This window comes from Vicia villosa, linkage group LG5, assembly GCF_029867415.1.
Source record: "Vicia villosa cultivar HV-30 ecotype Madison, WI linkage group LG5, Vvil1.0, whole genome shotgun sequence".
Taxonomy (NCBI): domain Eukaryota; kingdom Viridiplantae; phylum Streptophyta; class Magnoliopsida; order Fabales; family Fabaceae; genus Vicia; species Vicia villosa.
In genome coordinates, this window is record NC_081184.1 from 118,979,802 (window position 1) to 118,994,997 (window position 15,196).

Consider the following 15,196-nt stretch of genomic DNA (forward strand, 5'->3'; position numbering starts at 1 on the left):
CCTTGTTTTATGAAAACATAACATAATTTAGTAATGGGCTCAAGTACTTAACACCCCCTCATTACTAAATACCACACTTGGCCCAAAGACCAATATTCCATAATTCCTCCAATTAGTTCAACGAAAATACTAAAGAATTCTAAATAATAATTTAATTTCCGATTAAATTAAAATTAGAAAATATGGGGTGTTACTGTGCAAAAACGAAGGAGGAAACAATAAGTGATAGTACACGAAGGGGATTTTACTGCAAGTAGATGGAACAAGATGGAACATAAAGGAGATTAAACCACGAAGCAAGGACAGGAGACAAACACACAAGGGGATATAGAAAGTAATTGAAAAATTAGGGTTTTCAAGTTTGAGTGTGGGAATATATAAAAAAAATCATTAATCCACGTTGTACTAGGTACGTGGCAATAAAATTGACGTTTGGGTGTCCACGTATGCATCCGTTGACTCATTTTTAACGAGAGGGATGAAAGTTATGGATGGAAAATTTTGTGAGGACCAAAGTTTGAAGGAAAATTTATGAGGGACTAAAAATGAATTTTGTGATATTTATAGGGACCTCAATCATATTTAACCCTTGATTCTACTATGGAGATGACCTGCATGTCAAGGCCTAAAAGCAAGCAATACGAAGGAAAGCACAAAGAAATAGGTACCACCTTGCTCGATTTTTGAACATCATAATTCTAACTTCCTGCTAATTTTGCATTGTCGAATTTAATTAGACGATGATTTGCATGAGACGTCGTATCAAGCGGAAGCGTTTCAAACTGTTATCTCTATATAAAGGTCTCCACGCACTAAGATTTAGTGAAAATGTGAATGTGGAATGGTCTAGAGTGCATTTATACTAAAATTTGTAAGAGATATGGAAGGAGAAATTGCACACCAGGCTTATATTGATTTAGTGCATTTGTCCTCGCTTTGCGCATAGGCGAGTCTTCAATGGCAAATTACTGAAAAATAGTTAGGTCTTCCACTATTTTGCAAATTATTATACAAGAGTTTTTTCTATAGTAGACAAGCAAGACAACACTGAACACTTCAAGCTAAATTGTGAAGCAAACACATATCTAAATCTATATTTCTCTTCCATATTAGCAAGACACTAAAAATTACCAATTTCATAAGATCTTCACTTGATCTTGAGCAAATCTCCTTACTAGACCCAAACTTCTGCTCCAAGTTTTTGTTCCGCAACATTTTTCACTCAATCCTACTGAAAATCCCTTGTTGGAGCCTTTGTTCTACAAAAGGATCCCCATTTGGTTACACTGCAATCTTCATTTGGTTCTACCGAAGTCTTCAATCAAAGAGATATAATATTTTTCTTTGTTGGAAGCCAGTCTTCATACACTAAAATCACAATATTTATCTATAATATGATACATACAAAAATATTCACAACAAACATTTGATTCCCTAATGTACTTTGCATCTATCACCCAAAGTCAATTTTTTAGAGTTGAGCATCACAATAATGAGGTTTATGGGTTCAAGGTTGAAAATGATTGGCGATCTAAAGAATCTCCCATAAATCCTAAAGAGGTCTAATCTAAAGAATCTCACATAACTCCTAAACAGGTCTAACTCAATCAACAAACATGAAGTTTTCTATAAGCTTGACTTGAAAGAGAAGGTGTGAGAGAAAGAACAATCATAATTTTTTTTAGATTTGTGAAAAATATGGTTTCTGATTATCTTCATTGTTGTTGATCATTAACAAAAATTATAGTGTTATATTTTGCAAAAGGGCTTTGCCTAGGGCGATTCCCTAAGACTGCCACCTAGATGGCCAACGTAATACTGATACGAAAGGTTAATAATAGATGGTGCATGTGTGTAGACCTCACGGATCTAAACGGTGCCTGTCCTAAGGATCCATATCCGCTGCCAGACATTGAGTGTCTAATCAACTGGTCGTCATGCTACTGTACGTCTAGCTTCATGGACGCCTAGTTGGGATACAATTAGATCCGAGATAGATCCCTTGGATGCGTCCAAAACCGCTTTCATGTCAAACCATGTCAATTACTAGGATAATGTCTTGCCTTCGGCCTCAAGAACGTTGGCACCACGTAACAGCGGCTCAGAAACGCGATTTTTGCCCATCAGATATGGCGAAATCTAGAGGTGTATGTCGACGACATGAATATCAAAATGGGGGAAGGCATTACAGTCAGTAAAAAGGCATGATATGTGCCTGAACTCCGCCAAGTGCTTTTTCGGAGTTCAGGCCAGGGGAGATTTCGATTTTAGGCAGACAAGAAAAAGGATTAATGCCAATCTAAACAAGTTCCGAACGATCATTGATATGAGGAATCCCACGAACGTGAAGGAAGTACAATAACTTACTAGACACTTTGTCGCCTTGTCAAAATTCCTCAATCTATATTATTTATTTATTTTAATAAAGAGCTCTGTCCATATTATTCTAGTTCTAGTTAATAAATTGAGTTGAATTAATTTTATATAACAAAAATAATAATTAAGAAAAAAATGTTTATTTGATTAAAAAACATTTTTGATATGTTTACCTAAGACCCCATAAACCCATCCCACATACATGAGGCGTTGTTACGGCGGTAGCGAATGAATTCCGATGAAGCTCCGCCAATTCCGTCGCGCACCCCTTTCATTCTCACTCTCAAACCCTCACCTTCAAAGAAACTTCTGCACCTCCAAATTCAACGACGAAAACGACACTCGTTTCGTATCACTCATTTCCGACATTGTTCGAGGAAATCAAAGTTGGAATGTAGCATTCAACGACCCTTCAATTTCATCCACATTGAAACCCCATCACGTAGAACGAGTCTTAATCAACACCTTACATGATTCCAAGTTAGCTTTAAGGTTCTTCAACTTTCTCGGTTTACACAAAAACATGAACCATTCCACAACCTCGTTTGCCATCTTAGTTCATGCCCTTGTTCAAAATAAGCTTTTTTGGCCTGCAAATTCTCTGTTGCAAACCCTTCTCCTTCGTGGGTCTGACCCAAAATTAGTTTTTGACAAGTTTCTAGAAACTTATAAACAGTGTAAGTTTTCTTCCACTTTGGGTTTTGATTTTTTGGTTCAGAGTTACTTGCAGAACACAAGAGTTTTTGATGCTGTGTTTGTTTTGAAACTCATGCTTGCTAATACTTTGTTGCCTGAGGTTAGAACATTGAGTACACTCTTGAATGGGTTATTGAGGATTAGAAAATTTATATTGGTTTGGGAACTTTTTGATGAGTCTGTGAATGCTGGTGTTAAACCTGATCCTTATACTTGCTCTGCCGTGATTCGGAGCTTGTGTGAATTGAAGGATTTTTTTAGAGCTAAGGAAAAGATTAGGTGGATGGAATCTAATAGGTTTGATCTGAGTATTGTTACTTACAATGTCTTAATTCATGGTTTGTGTAAGGGTCATCGGGTTTTGGAAGCTGTCGAGGTTAGAAAATCGTTGAGGGAAAAGGGTTTGAAGGAAGATGTGGTTACATATTGTACACTAGTGCTTGGATTTTGTAGGGTTCAACGATTTGAGGATGGAATTTGCCTCATGAATGAAATGATTGAATTAGGGCTTGTTCCATCCGAGGCTGCTATATCGGGGTTAGTGGATGGGTTAAGAAAGAAGGGAAAGATTGATAGTGCTTATGATTTGGTTGTTAAGTTAGCCAAATTCGATTTTTTGCCAAGTTTGTTTGTGTATAATTCATTATTAAACTCTTTGTGCAAAGGTGGGAATTTGGATAAAGCAGAGTTGCTTTATAATAATATGCGTTTGATGAACTTGCCGCGGAATGATGTCACATACTCTATTCTGATTGATTCCTTTTGCAAAAGGGGGAGATTAGATGTTGCAGCATCTTATTTTGATAGAATGATAGAAGACGGTATAAGAGAATCCGTATATCCCTACAACTCTTTGATACACGGTCAATGCAAGTTTGGGGATTTGAGTGCCGCTGAGTCTCTGTATACCGAGATGATCAATAAAGGGGTAGAGCCAACAGCTACTACCTTTGCAACATTAATTAGTGGATATTGCAAAGACCTACAAGTACATAAAGCATTTAAGCTATATAGTGAGATGACCGAGAAAGAAATTGCACCGACTGTATATACTTTCACCGCACTTATTTATGGTCTTTGCAGCACAAATGAGATGGCTGAAGCATCCAAACTTTTCGATGAAATGGTGGAAAGGAAAATCAAGCCAACTGAAGTGACATATAATGTTATGATAGAAGGGTATTGTATGGCTCATAACATGGATAAAGCCTTTGAATTGCTGGAAGACATGATCCGTAAAGGCCTTGTTCCGGATACTTATACGTACAGACCTCTTATCACCGGCCTTTGTTCTACTGGTAGGGTTTCAGAAGCTAAAGATTTTATTGATGATCTCCACAAGAAAAACCTCAAGTTAAATGAGATGTGCTATAGTGCGCTTCTACATGGTTATTGCGGGGAAGGAAGAATGACGGAGGCACTGAGTGTTTCTTGTGAGATGATTCAACGAGGAATCAACATGGACCTGGTTTGCCATGGTGTACTTATTGATGGTGCTCTAAAGCAACCAGACATGAAAATGCTATTTAGTCTCTTAAAAAAGATGTACAGTCAAGGATTGAGACCCGATAGTGTAATGTATACAAGTATGATTGATGCATACAGCAAAGAAGGGTCTTTTAAGAAAGCCACTGAATGTTGGGATTTAATGGTTACTGAGAAATGTGTTCCTAATGTTGTGACTTACACGGCTTTCATGAATGGTTTATGCAAAGCAGGTGAAACTGATAGAGCAGGTCTCCTTTTTGAAAAAATGCTGGCGGAAAATATCCATCCTAATTCAGTTTCATATGGTTGTTTTCTCCACCGTCTTACGGAGGAGGGAAATATGAAGGAAGCTACAGAGCTTCACTGTGCAATGCTTAAAGGGCATTTAGCAAGCACAGCAACATACAACATTCTTATCCGGGGCTTCTGCAAATTGGGTAGATTAATTGAAGCCACCGAAATTCTTTCTGAAATGACTGAAAATGGGATTTGCACCGATTGTATAACCTATTCAACTTTAATTTATGAGTATTGCAGAAGCGGTGATGTTGTAGCAGCAGTTAAATTGTGGGATACCATGTTAAAAAAAGGCGTTGAGCCAGATTTGGTTGCATTTAACTTGCTAATATATGGTTGCTGTGTTAATGGAGAGCTCAACAAGGCATTTGAATTGCGTGATGACATGTTGAGAAGAGGGTTGAAGCCAAGACAAAATTTACAACTGCAAAATGGGTAAAATAGGAGCAGCAGTTGAATTGTGGTGTATCATGCTCGAAAGAAGGTCGATAGCGTGATTTGGATGTGTGCGACTTTCTAAATCGTGGCTGTCGTGTGACTAGGGCGGTTAACAAGGAACTTCAGTTGCACAATGGCATGTTAAGAAGAGCAGTGAAGCCAAGGTAGAATCTCTTCTGTTGTTTGTGGCTAAACTATCTGAAAATGAGGTTGATGACTGAAGTTGAAGGTGGCTTCTGCAACCTGGAAATGCGGAAGGGAAGTGTTTGTATTTACAAACCGTACAAGATGGTGTCGTATATCCAAATCAGTCGATTTCCAGAAAAGGTTAGTATTTGCAGAGTAGATAAAATGTTCTTTTAGTTTTAATAACAATTGCTGCATATATTATTACTATTAGGCACTTGACTCCTCTAAAGTGGATGAACTTGACTCCTTTATTAGATAATCAATAGTTGAGATTATTATGATTGATGTGTAGACTGCAAAGTGGTATTATTATGTAGTCATAATTTTCTTTGTTTGGTATTGCAGTTAAGTGGTGTTCGGGATTGCTTGTGCAGTGGTGCGCTTTTGAACTAATAGCTTGCCTGGAACCATGATGGATGGCCAATTTATGCACATCATAACCAAAGATACGATCTAGACCTTGTTTCTGCGAGGAACTGTCTCTCTTGTCAAGTTTAATGATGAACTATTGGTTTAGGATAGAGAATTCATATATGATTTGTGCATTGACTGAAAGGAAAAGTATATGATTCATTCATTGTTTTTTTCCCTGTCAACAATTAGTCCTCCATGAAGTGAACACATTGTTCTTTCATAGTTTCATACAATTGATAACTAGGCAAAATTGAATTGTAAACATTGAGGATGATTATAAGTTTGGCAAGTGTCTATACTTCATCACGTAATAAGGTTTGTAACTTCCTCTCCAGTAATGATTTTGTGGCTATCTTGCACCGATGCAATCTAATCTAATTACATGTATAGAGGTTATTAAAGTAATCCATACTAATCTCCTAGTAGATTTAAACACAATCAATCGTTTGAGATTACATGCATGTTTGAATGATCGGTGAAATTGAAATATTACAAAGGTAGAAAAACTACCAAAGTAGAGACAAATCAAACACAAGAAAATGTGGGAGCACCTTTTCCATCAAACATTTCTAAAAGATCAACACATGGTTATGAAAGTATACTTCACAACAATATGATTTGGCACACAACCGGAAATATCATCGTTCGAACTCTAGTGATAATCAACCTAACAATATCGACTTAAAGATGTACTTTATTTACATTTAAAAGGTAGAGAAAGTTAATTCCAAATTTTTGTTAATAGAAATAGCCCAACTGAGATAATAAAGATTCTAAAAGTAGTGAGTTTAAGTGGTTTTTAAAACAAGTGAATTTGCAATGGTATCCATCATCCATGTTATAGTATGAGATACCGTGAAAGATGTTGACACAATGTATCTTATTCATCATGAGATTAAACTCATGGATAGTATTTTTGTTATTTTTCACCGCACTAGTATTTTCTTATGCCAAATACATGCATATTTTGTTTATGATGGCCTAAAAATAGTCACATCTCCCAAAAACAAATCATGGTACAATAACATAAATTTGGACACAACATTTCAGATAAAACAATGAATTGCAACCGTCTGTATTTACTACTAGTTTCGTGATTCCAAGTACAAGTTTTTCATCGTCATCATTACTGTCAACTGAAAATAAACTACAAAATTTTGAGTGGGTAAAGAACATGCCAAATCTTCCCGGGGCTCTAAGGACGTAAAGTTCCATATCGTTTAAAGTCTTATCCTTCATGAACACGTCCTTCATGAACACCCAACGGTGAATAACTAACCGCCTTCATTGGACAATTAAAGAAGTTTCAGTCCACCTGTTACCTCATCTACCACTTCAACAGGTCCTGCACATGAATATCATGTTAAAATCAAACTATTTTGAGCTATGAAAAGAAAAGGAAAAGCTAAATTGGCATGGAAAAATAGTTGTTACACTAGAGGAGTATTACCGAGAATTGCCATCACCGTTCTGGAATCTAGTAGGAAAAAAAAAACCATCATAAGCATTAAATACAAACCTATATATCGTAATAGAATGTTACATAATAAAAAAACAACAAAAAGCAGTTACTCATTCTGAGTACAATTTAAAATGTAAATCCACCTATCTTATTTCAGATACAGTTATAAACAGTCCAGAGGAACCAACTGCACATTTCTTTTATTCAAAATGCAAGCATGAACCAGCATTTTCAAGCACGGATTAATCTTCAATATATAAATAGAGGATAACGGAACATCTATTTCATTTTAGGGGATTGCCTAAAAACTATCTCTAGTTTCAGTTCTAGTTGTACTGGTTTCTGCAAACACAGTTTAATTGATATATATCCAGACAATTATATTACTTGAATATTTGCATCAACTCAAGTGTGAGATGTTAATAATTTTTTCATATTTCCGTTAGGAAGATAAAGAACACAAACGCGGGTAAAAGTTCCAATTACATGGCAAAACACTTCAAATCAGTCAGATAACAACAGAACAAGAGTAGTTTGAAATACTTACTTGGTGCAATCTGTGTTCGCCCAGCATCAATTGTTATATGAGTAGGTAACTTCAGAGATTTAGCTCTTTCCTAATTTTGGAGAAATAGACACAGATGGAATAAGAAGACTAATTGATTTGAAGGCAAAAATGATACCAATCAATATCAAATATAATTTATATAAAACCAGCTATTTGAGATTCTGACAATATGCTGAGTGCATAATAAAACTTGTTTCTTCTATTCTTTTTGTTAAAATAAAAGACCCGGTGATTTATATCCACATAGAGTACCATAACTTCTTCTGTATTTTACCATACAATTTAATCCAATCTAAAGATAATTCAATTAATCTTTTCAGCCTAAGAAATTAAAAGGATATTTTTCTTTTGAATTTGGCATTTTTTAAATCAAAATCTTTCCGTTGAATAATTTTCACCACTTCCTCTCCCTGCCCAATCATCATATACCTAGCGCTTCATTTATGTTAACTAGCAATCCCGGAAAACAAACTTTCTTTTTTCACTTAAGCCATGATATTTCTTTTGGACAGCTTTAAAACCTATATGATTGCAGTTGTCGATAAGCATATAGTGATTTTCTAAGTTTTAAGTTTGCAGATAATGTTTTCACAGTTAAGCCCAATTTTCATGCCTCGCATTCCTCAATGAAAGCGTCCCTTTCCTAGTGCTCCTTTTCATTTGTTGTTATAATCACAATCAATAACTGACCAATGTATAGCAAGCAAGTATCCAGTAAGAATCTTAAAACAATACAAAGAGAACTTAGCTAATGTAGCACAAGATTTCCCTAAGAATCAAACAATACATACTTGCAAAGCCAGCATATCTTCCTCACTTTCAATTTTGACAACAACCTTGGGCTGTGCGGACATCTCCCACCTGCACATTACCATTGCAAACTTGAAAATGAAGTTACACAACAATTCAAGATGGCCAAAAGCTCAACCAGTGACAGTACCTATTTAAAGCTTTTGGAGCTCGATAAAGAACCTTTTTGTAGAGTCCCAATGTTGCATGACTACAAGAAGAAAAGGAGACAGAAACTGAGCTTGGACCATTAATCATCAAGTTTTTTATAAGACAAAAACTACATAATAAATGAAAAACAAAATAGGAGCAACAAACAAGTCCACCCTTCACATGGACGAGGGATCTCTATGCCAGCAAGCTTCTACAAACTAGTGAAATTAAGCGTTTTTGTTACCTTAAGGGGTCACACTCTAAGCCATAGTAATATATTTGGAAGTTATTCCCAGTTTCATACAAATAAGGCCCCTGATTGAACTGGCTTATTCAAATTTTCAAACAAATAAGGCACCTGATTGAATTGGCTTAATCAAACTTATCTACCGCAATAAGCACCTATAAGAGACTATTTGAGAGAGCATATGGAAACAGCTTAATGATATTTTCAGTTTATTTCACAAGTTATTCTGGATAGCTTATACAAACAGCTTATGATATTTTCAGCTTATTTTCACAAGTCATTCTGGATAGCTTATAAAAACAAAGTAACATTAACAAACATCACATACCTGCATTGAGCTGCAATTTTTCCTTTACCCATTTTAAGATCATTTCTTACAACGAGTATCTACACAAAAAGGTACAATTTTTTAAGCAACCCATTAAAATAAAGTTACTAGGTTAGCAAAAAATCAATTCTTTTAGTCAATTTACCATCTTAAAATCCTCGAGAATTTCCGCGAGCTGTTCAACCTCAAGTGAGTCTTTGGTTTTGGGCTTACTATTCTTCTTCTGCTTACTGTTGTTGTTGTTATTGAGAAGCGAAGCATCTTTGTCTTTAGGGGATGAAAATCTATTGGAGAAAAAGAAACGATGGGGATAGTGAGAACCAATGAAGTAACCGAAAGCGAGATAACCGGCACCGACCAAAATTGCACTCAACCATGATACTTCCATTTCAATCGCTTCGGAAGCTGAAGATCACGGTTGGGATTTTAGGGTTCCGATAAGGAGGTCTTAGGGTTCCGAAGATTTTAATAATTAGTAAAATAAAAAATCACAACACCGAAAGAACTCTTTGAAAACTGCTAATTACACCCTTTACCAACCTAATTACGAGTATTTGATTAATAAAGGTTTAATATTTGTATGTTTACTCGGAAATCATTTTAATTTCATAATTTAAAAAAAATTATAAATTTTTTTAAACTATGTAAATTGAGTTATATTAGTTTTTTTTAATGAGTAAGATTATGTAACAATGATGTTGAGTATTTGATATCTATGTGTCATGGTAGACTCCATGTGATTAAACCAACTTTTATGATTGATTTAATGCCTAATGTGATTAATCTGAAGCTGCTAAATTCATAAAAGCTTAATCTTTCCCAGCTTCAGATTCCAATTTTCAATCTCAAAACTCTCCATTTCATATTGTCACATATAACTAGTGTATGATACAAAATGCAACAAATCATAAAACTTAGGTATAACCTTTGTTCTAGCAAAAGCGAAATTATTCTTTCAATTCCACATTTTAGTTGTTCCGTATAGGGGTGATCAAAACCAAACCAACCCAATAGAAAATCGCAAACCAAACCAAATCAAACCGAAACCGCAAAAAACCGCATTTGGTTCGGATTAGTTTGGGTCATCTTTTAACAAAACCGCATGGTTCGATTTGGTTTGCGGTTTGTATTTTATAAACCGAACCAAACCGAATCAAACCGCATTATGTTACAACCTAACTTTTACTTAACTCACACCCAACCCAAACTTAAATCTATAATACCTTAACCTTATGATTACGAACAATTTTCTCATCCTTACACATGATTTTAGTCCCGATCTTCTCAAATCTCTAATAGCATTATCGCTTCTTCTTTGTCACATACACCTTCCCTCTTTTTCTATAATCTTTACTCTCTTATATTCTTTCTTTTTCACCTTCTCATTTTTATGAAAATGTTCCCTATTTCAGTTTCGTTTTTATCGCACATCTTCTTCTCTAATCTCTTAACTCTTTTGTTTTTTCTTTTTCACATTCACTAATCTCTCGTATCTTCTACTTTTTTGTTTCATTCTAATAATTTTTATATTATTTTATACTATTATTTTATGTTTATTATTTCACTTTTGTCTAATTTAATTTTTACATATTAAATAGAAAGTTATTGTCAAAATATGACGGGTTTTGTTGTTATTTGATAGTGTATGAATGTCTAAATACAAAGTTATGTTATCATCTATATGTATATGAATGGTTCAATAAAATATTTCTAAAAAACCGAACCAACCGCACCGAACCAAACCGCATTAGGTTGGTTTGGTTTGGTTCGGATTTTTTTTAAAAGCCAACCGAACCAAACCAACCGCACGATTTTTTCTCTTGCGGTTCGGATGATTTTTTTCATCAAAACCGCCCAAACCGCACCGCGATCACCCCTAGTTCCGTACATGAACAAGAAACATGTGGAGATTGAATGAAACATAGTTTTGACGCGGTTCAGTGAGCTTTCAATACGAGGGAGAGGTGTGAACTTGCAAGGTTATAACTCCAATGTTTGAGTTAGTGAATGAATGAGAAAGTAGTTTGAGTGTATGAATGAAATAATACCTCAAATAACTCATGTAATACTTTATATAGTACTGTGGGCGGTTAAAATTATCCATGTGTATTTGATGCCTTACATAGGAGATTGTTCGATTATATCTGACTATGGGTGATCATTCAAGGGCGAGAGTGAGATGAGAGTCTCATTGTATCGGATACCATGAGTCCTCAATGTCTTTGTATGCACGTTCTTAGACTAGATTGGTCACAATTGAACTTTTTTGTCTTTGAGCCTGTGGTCGGCCCGGAACAGTTGCCACCAAAGTTTGTCATTGCGCATAAATGAGAAGACTTATAGAGTATTGGATCGTTGTCCCCTTCGATCGCGGTCCTCATGACATATTCTTACCTTGTAGGAATGGAAATGCTTGGAAAGCAAGAGCGGGTGACCTTCAAAACAAGCGCATTAAATGTCAGTCTTGTAATAAAAATGTTATGCCGAATCATTCTTACACGTGGCACTAGATCCCTAGGATAGGGTGTTGCACTTTATGGTACTCAAGTGTACTCGAGTGTCGTTATGATCTCGAGGAGAATTTGTGCGTTAATTTTTTTATGCCTAGCTTCCTTCATTTTAGACCGTTGATTCATTTACTCTGCTATGCTATATAAAGGAAATTTCTATTTTCAAGTTATGTTTCATTCTTTGTGCAAATAAAGGATTCCAATTCATTCTTAGTAGAATGAGAAGAATGTAATGCCCGATGGGGTTGTTCCATGAATCTTAACTCAAATCTTTCGTTCTCAAAAGCACGAGGTTTACAATAAGGTAAATAAAGGGAGAAATCTGCCAGTTTATTAGGTTTTACAAATGATCTGGACAAAGGACCCAGACATAAATGCACGAGTCTTACTTACAATGGAGAAAGGAATTAGTACTTTGGAAGTATATATGATGGTTTTTTTCCTTCTTCATTGGCGGTTCTGGAACAAAGTGTTACTGTCAAAATAGATCGGACCCTGAATATCAGTAGTAGAAGAGACTTGGCGTTGCTTTGTGATACTAGAAGAAGAGGCCATTTTTTGGAACTTAAGTAGAAGAAAATGTGAGAATGGAGACTGCAGAATATGAAAGTTCTTAGGGTTCAGAAAGAGTAAAGTGGTGAAATATAAGGAAGAAGAGGAGAGAAAGTTATATAGCTATAGTAATGAGACTCTTTGGTTTTCCCTCTAAAATAAAAACATAAATTTTGATTTTTTATTTAACTCATTATTAATGATTTTTCTTTTATTTGGTATAGTAAATTTTTGTGGCCTACAATGGCCTTGGAAATTAGAGTCATGATGGGAGGTACACACACGTTACTGCCATGATGGCTAGGTAATAGGAGTCATGAGGACGATGACGTATGCAAAATAGTTTGAATAATGCTTACTAAAAAACGTCATATTTCTTTCATGTTGCAAATATGATCGAAAATGGCATTTTGAGGGGGCATTTGTTAGCCTGAGATTTTTGACTTAGCCTTTTCTACATGGATGTTAGATACAAGGCGAATACAAATACTAAGTGTAGGTAACTAAGTCATGTCGTCAACACCAAGTTACAAATTCGAAAAATGAAGTTTTCGACAAATGTGATTAGGTAGCTTGAAGATGTTTTCGACAGCAACAACGGTTTGGAGCGGTTTGAACACGTGGAAACACTTCAAAAAAAATGCTCCCGTAGAAGATACATGTCGAATTTTAGAAATATAACTATTGTGGACAGTTATTAATGTACATAGTATATAAGTAGTTTTCGTTTATGTTAAAAGGGTTCGCGTTTTCATATTATTCTCTTTTAAACTCTCATATCCGATTTACTAAGATCATGACTCCGTGAGAAGTGTATGAACTTTTGTTTCTTCTTTAATTTAAATACTTTCTATTGCTTTTTATAATTTACATTTTCTTGTTCTTTTTTTATTTTAAGAACATTTGCTCAAATTCTATAATTATTTGTATTAGAAAATCTTACATCATTATCACACGTTTTCAAAATATTTACCGCAAAGTGTTCTTTTAAAATTTTCTAATCTGATCCTTAAAAAAAATAAAATTCATGGTTATTTACAAAAACAACAGTAAACAAATTTAACTCTGAAAAATTTGAGTCATTTACGGTAACTAAACTTTCATGCCCTTAAAGAGGACTTTGTCTTTAAAATTCCTTTATACGGTGATATACGCGGGTTAGTTGGTCCTTATTGATGTGTTTTTAGAATTTTATGTCTTCTTTCTCTAATTTATCTAAAGTGCTTGTGATTTGGACGAACTGACTCAATCTAAAATGGTTGGCTACATTACCTCTATGGACCTTTAAGTTATTTAATTGTAACGACTTGGTCCTTTATCTTATTTTTGCTACAACTAGGTCCTTTATGTTAACTAACATCTTCAGCATTGTCCTTCCTCACAGATTCCGTTCAAAAAAGGATGATGTGTCGCTAAAGTTGCTGAGGTGTCCACTACTATGTGTTGACTATGTATTTCTTTTATTATTAGAATAGTTGAAACGTTTTAATCAATCCTAAAATAGATTATCCCACCATAATCCCAAATCAGAGAGCGTTAAAGGAGGAGGCTACGCCGAAGCAGGGAACATTGAGGGAGAAGGTACTTGGAGATGACGATGGCACTGAAGGTGACGCAAGGGCAACGCTGAGGTACCTTTCACATTTTCTAAAGTAATTGTGGTATTCATTGTATGTGTGTCTGTTATTGATAGTAGCAACATTAGGGTTTTATGATCATTAGGTTGTAGGGTTTGTATGAGGCTGATGTTATTAGGTCAAAATGGTTATGGATGCATTTTATGTTGATTTCCATCATGAGGATTTTTCATTGGTGGTAAGTATGAAGAAGAGGAAGTGTCAAACTGGAAGTGTGATGGTGATAAATGGAGTTACTTTGAGATTTTGGGGGTTGTTAATGAGATGAAGTATCTAGGGGTTCTTGAAATTTGGTAAGACTTTGCTGGAACATTGAAGGCGCTAGAAGATGACTTTGGTGCTATAGAAGCATTGAACTAGTCCAAGACTAATGAAAAAGTTTATTTATACATTCTTCACCCTATTTCCCAACATGATATAGAAGTTACCCTACCTGAACTCCAACATGAAGTAGATTCAAATGAACTAACTGAAGTCCAACCTAAAGTTGTGTCAACTGAACCAACTGAGTCCCAACCTAAAGTAGTATTAACTGAACCAACTGAGGCCCAACCTGAAGTAGTGTTAACTGAACCAACTAAGGCCAAAACTGAACCAACTGAAGCCCAACCTGAAGTGGTGTCAACTGAACCAACTGAGGCCCAACCTGAAGTAGTGTCAACTGAACCAACTGAAGCCCAACCTGAAATAGTTTCAAATGATGCAAATGAACCAACTGAGGCCCAACTTGAAATAGTTTCAAATGAACTAAATGAGGCTCAACCTACAGATGTTATTGAGCAACAACATGATAGTGATGACAGTGATTTAAGAGTCACGTTTATGACTCAGATGATGAGATTTTAAATAATGGATTTGGTAAAGTGTTGATGAACTCCTGCCAGATGAAACATGTAAAAAAAAGAAAGAGGAATAGTGGAAGCCCAAAGAAAAAAAGGGTGGGAATGGAACTCCAAAAAAAGGCATCAGGTAGATCCAAGTCACAAATAGGAAAAAAAAGGGAAGACTAGAGAAAAAAGGGTGGATGGAGGAAGTTCAACTGCAGTTAGTGT

The 15,196-nt window shown here is 35.4% G+C and overlaps 2 protein-coding genes across 2 annotated transcripts; one reads left to right on the forward strand and one right to left on the reverse strand.

Annotated features, from left to right (window-relative positions):
* Positions 1–2,548: 2,548 nt before the first annotated feature.
* LOC131602219 (putative pentatricopeptide repeat-containing protein At5g59900) lies at positions 2,549–6,212 on the forward strand. The gene is made up of 2 exons (XM_058874266.1): positions 2,549–5,622; positions 5,830–6,212. The coding sequence occupies exon 1, from the start codon at positions 2,615–2,617 to the stop codon at positions 5,294–5,296; it is 2,682 nt and encodes an 893-aa protein (XP_058730249.1). The 5' UTR covers positions 2,549–2,614; the 3' UTR covers positions 5,297–5,622; positions 5,830–6,212.
* Positions 6,213–6,942: 730 nt separating this feature from the next.
* LOC131602220 (uncharacterized) lies at positions 6,943–9,984 on the reverse strand. Its single transcript, XM_058874267.1, has 7 exons — positions 9,591–9,984; positions 9,446–9,504; positions 8,869–8,928; positions 8,720–8,789; positions 7,908–7,977; positions 7,349–7,375; positions 6,943–7,243 (listed from the first exon to the last, which is right to left on the reverse strand). The coding sequence occupies exons 1-7, from the start codon at positions 9,831–9,833 to the stop codon at positions 7,194–7,196; spliced, it is 579 nt and encodes a 192-aa protein (XP_058730250.1). The 5' UTR covers positions 9,834–9,984; the 3' UTR covers positions 6,943–7,193.
* Positions 9,985–15,196: the final 5,212 nt, after the last annotated feature.

Coding starts and splice junctions, on each gene's coding strand:
- LOC131602219 (XM_058874266.1), top strand. CDS start 2,615: ATGAAGCTCCGCCAATTCCGTCGCGCACCCCTTTCATTCTCACTCTCA.
- LOC131602220 (XM_058874267.1), bottom strand. CDS start 9,833: ATGGAAGTATCATGGTTGAGTGCAATTTTGGTCGGTGCCGGTTATCTC. Junction 8,790..8,868: donor GCTCCAAAAGCTTTAAATAG/GTACTGTCACTG, acceptor GGTAATGTGCAG/GTGGGAGATGTCCGCACAGC. Junction 7,978..8,719: donor AAGATATGCTGGCTTTGCAA/GTATGTATTGTT, acceptor CTCCAAAATTAG/GAAAGAGCTAAATCTCTGAA.